Consider the following 2302-nt stretch of genomic DNA (forward strand, 5'->3'; position numbering starts at 1 on the left):
TTAAATTTGTTGTGAGTGCACTTATAAGTGTTAACAAAAAAAACAGTGTTGAGAACAAAAATGGTTTGTGAGTTTTTACTAATAGTACATTATATATATATATATATATATATATATATATATTTGATCATCATTTTAGTCCAAGAGTTAAATAGGTCTACTTAGGTATATTAACTACATTTTTTTTTTCTTTGTTTTTTTAATATATATTTTCTCAATGTTAAACTTAACACCCATAAATATATTCAAAACAAAACTGAAACTAGTTTTATTAGAATCAAATGATGAGCCACAAGACTAACTGTTCTGTATTGTGACACCAGATAGACATCAAGCCCAATCACTCCCAATCAGCATCACTAGCACCGCTGCACCAATGCCAATCACTCCATACAGCAGCAGTATCACCAGTGTCATGGGAAGCAGAAAATTGAAGCTTGAGAAAACTCAACTCCATCTCCAACTCCAACTTCCTGTTTCTCTCATTCTCCAACTCAGCCCTCTGCCACTCAATAAGCTGAGCCATCTGCTCCTCCTTGCTCATCTCCCCACCTTCCTCCTCACGTAACAACCCAGATCCAATCAGATCGCTCACCGTCCTCTGCAGATCCAAGCTCCTCTTCAGCTCCACCAGGCCCACCACCAGGGCTTCCCCACCACTATACCAACCCACTTGGGCCGCCTCTTCCTCAACCTGACCAGGTGAACTCGGAATTAACTCGCCAGACTCACCTCCCTCATCTTCAATTATTACTGCTGAATCGTCGGTGGACTCGGTTGGGCACACTGGGTCGAGTTCAAACCCGTCCTCGTCGAAGCTCAACCCACTGATCCTTGTCTGTTTTATACTCTGCCTCGCTGAGTCACCCTCGTCGCCCTCCTCCTCCTCCTCCTTCACCAGGGCTTCCCCACGATTATACCAACCCACTTGGGCCGCCTCTTCCTCAACCTGACCAGGGGAACTCGGAATTAACTCGCCAGACTCACCTCCCTCATCTTCAATTATTACTGCTGAATCGTCGGTGGACTCGGTTGGGCACACTGGGTCGAGTTCAAACCCGTCCTCGTCGAAGCTCAACCCACTGATCCTTGTCTGTTTTATACTCTGCCTTGCTGAGTCACCCTCGTCGCCCTCCTCCTCATTCTCATCATCGCCATTGTTATTTGTCATCAACCGCTCAAGTAAATTAATCTTGCTTTCCTTGAACCTTTTTTCAACACTAGGCAGCCCCTGCAAGACATTCTCTACAAGAAAATCCGAACCCTTACTATTCTTGAAGAAGGGATGCTTCAACAATGTCTCTGCCGAGGGCCGCTTTGATGGGTCTAGCTGGAGACACGAAACCAGCAAGTCTCTGAAAGGCTTGGAGAGATTCTTGAGCTTTGAAGGAGTGGGGTGAGACAGAATAGGGAGTCCATGGGCCAATTCAAATGCAGTGATCCCTAAGGACCATATATCAGCGTTTATACCGTACCCCTGTTCCGAGTGTATGCAATACAGAGCGTCCGTTTGCTGAATTGAACTCCAAGAATCGTAGATTGATGGCAACACTCCAAAGTATGCAAGCTTCACGGACCCATTTGAGTCAATGAGGATTTTACCGGCATTGATGTCTTTGTGAGGTTGTTGTTGGCTGTGAAGATAGGACAAGGCGGTTAGAGTTTCTTTGAGAATTATGGCAATGCAGGGCTCGGGTAGGCCGTCTGGGAAGGAATAAGACATTATGGTTTGTAAAGAACCGGCGGACATGAATGGCATCACCACCCAAAGGCGATCATCAACCTGGAAGGAACAGTGAGCGCTTAGGATATTTGGGTGGGACAGAGGCGGTGGGTCTGATTGCCACCGCCATGATTGATCAAGATCGATGATTTTGATTGCCACCACCGTGGAGTTCATAGGCAGGCAGACCGCCTTGTAAACAGAAGTGCTAGCACCAACACCAGCTTCATCAAGAATCAAGTAGTACTTTGAGTCCAATGGGTATTGGACCACCCTTTTAGCCTCTTCTTCTTCTTCGTGAGCCATGGAATCGCGTACTGATGATCTTGTATGGGTTTGTTGGATTTGTGTTTACTGGGTTTAATTCTTGGATAAGGCGGGATAATGAGAGCAAAACGATGATATCTATATATATACATATATATCAAGGATGAGGAAAAAGAAAGTAGGGAACTTAGCGGATTTCTGGTGCGAGTTGAAAAACAGAGACAGTTAGAACGGCTAACTGTTCTGGAAGAGGCAGACGTGGCAGGCGGTTAATTCTCTCTGTATCAGTTAACGACATTGCTAGTGGGAAGA

The 2302-nt window shown here is 45.3% G+C and overlaps 1 protein-coding gene across 1 annotated transcript; it reads right to left on the bottom strand.

Moving 5' to 3' along the window:
- Positions 1 to 340: 340 nt before the first annotated feature.
- LOC132173576 (serine/threonine-protein kinase BLUS1-like) lies at positions 341 to 2302 on the bottom strand. Its single transcript, XM_059585092.1, has one exon. The coding sequence runs from the start codon at positions 2027 to 2029 to the stop codon at positions 341 to 343; it is 1689 nt and encodes a 562-aa protein (XP_059441075.1). The 5' UTR covers positions 2030 to 2302.

This window comes from Corylus avellana, chromosome ca3 (genome assembly GCF_901000735.1).
Source record: "Corylus avellana chromosome ca3, CavTom2PMs-1.0".
In the NCBI taxonomy this organism is placed as follows: domain Eukaryota; kingdom Viridiplantae; phylum Streptophyta; class Magnoliopsida; order Fagales; family Betulaceae; genus Corylus; species Corylus avellana.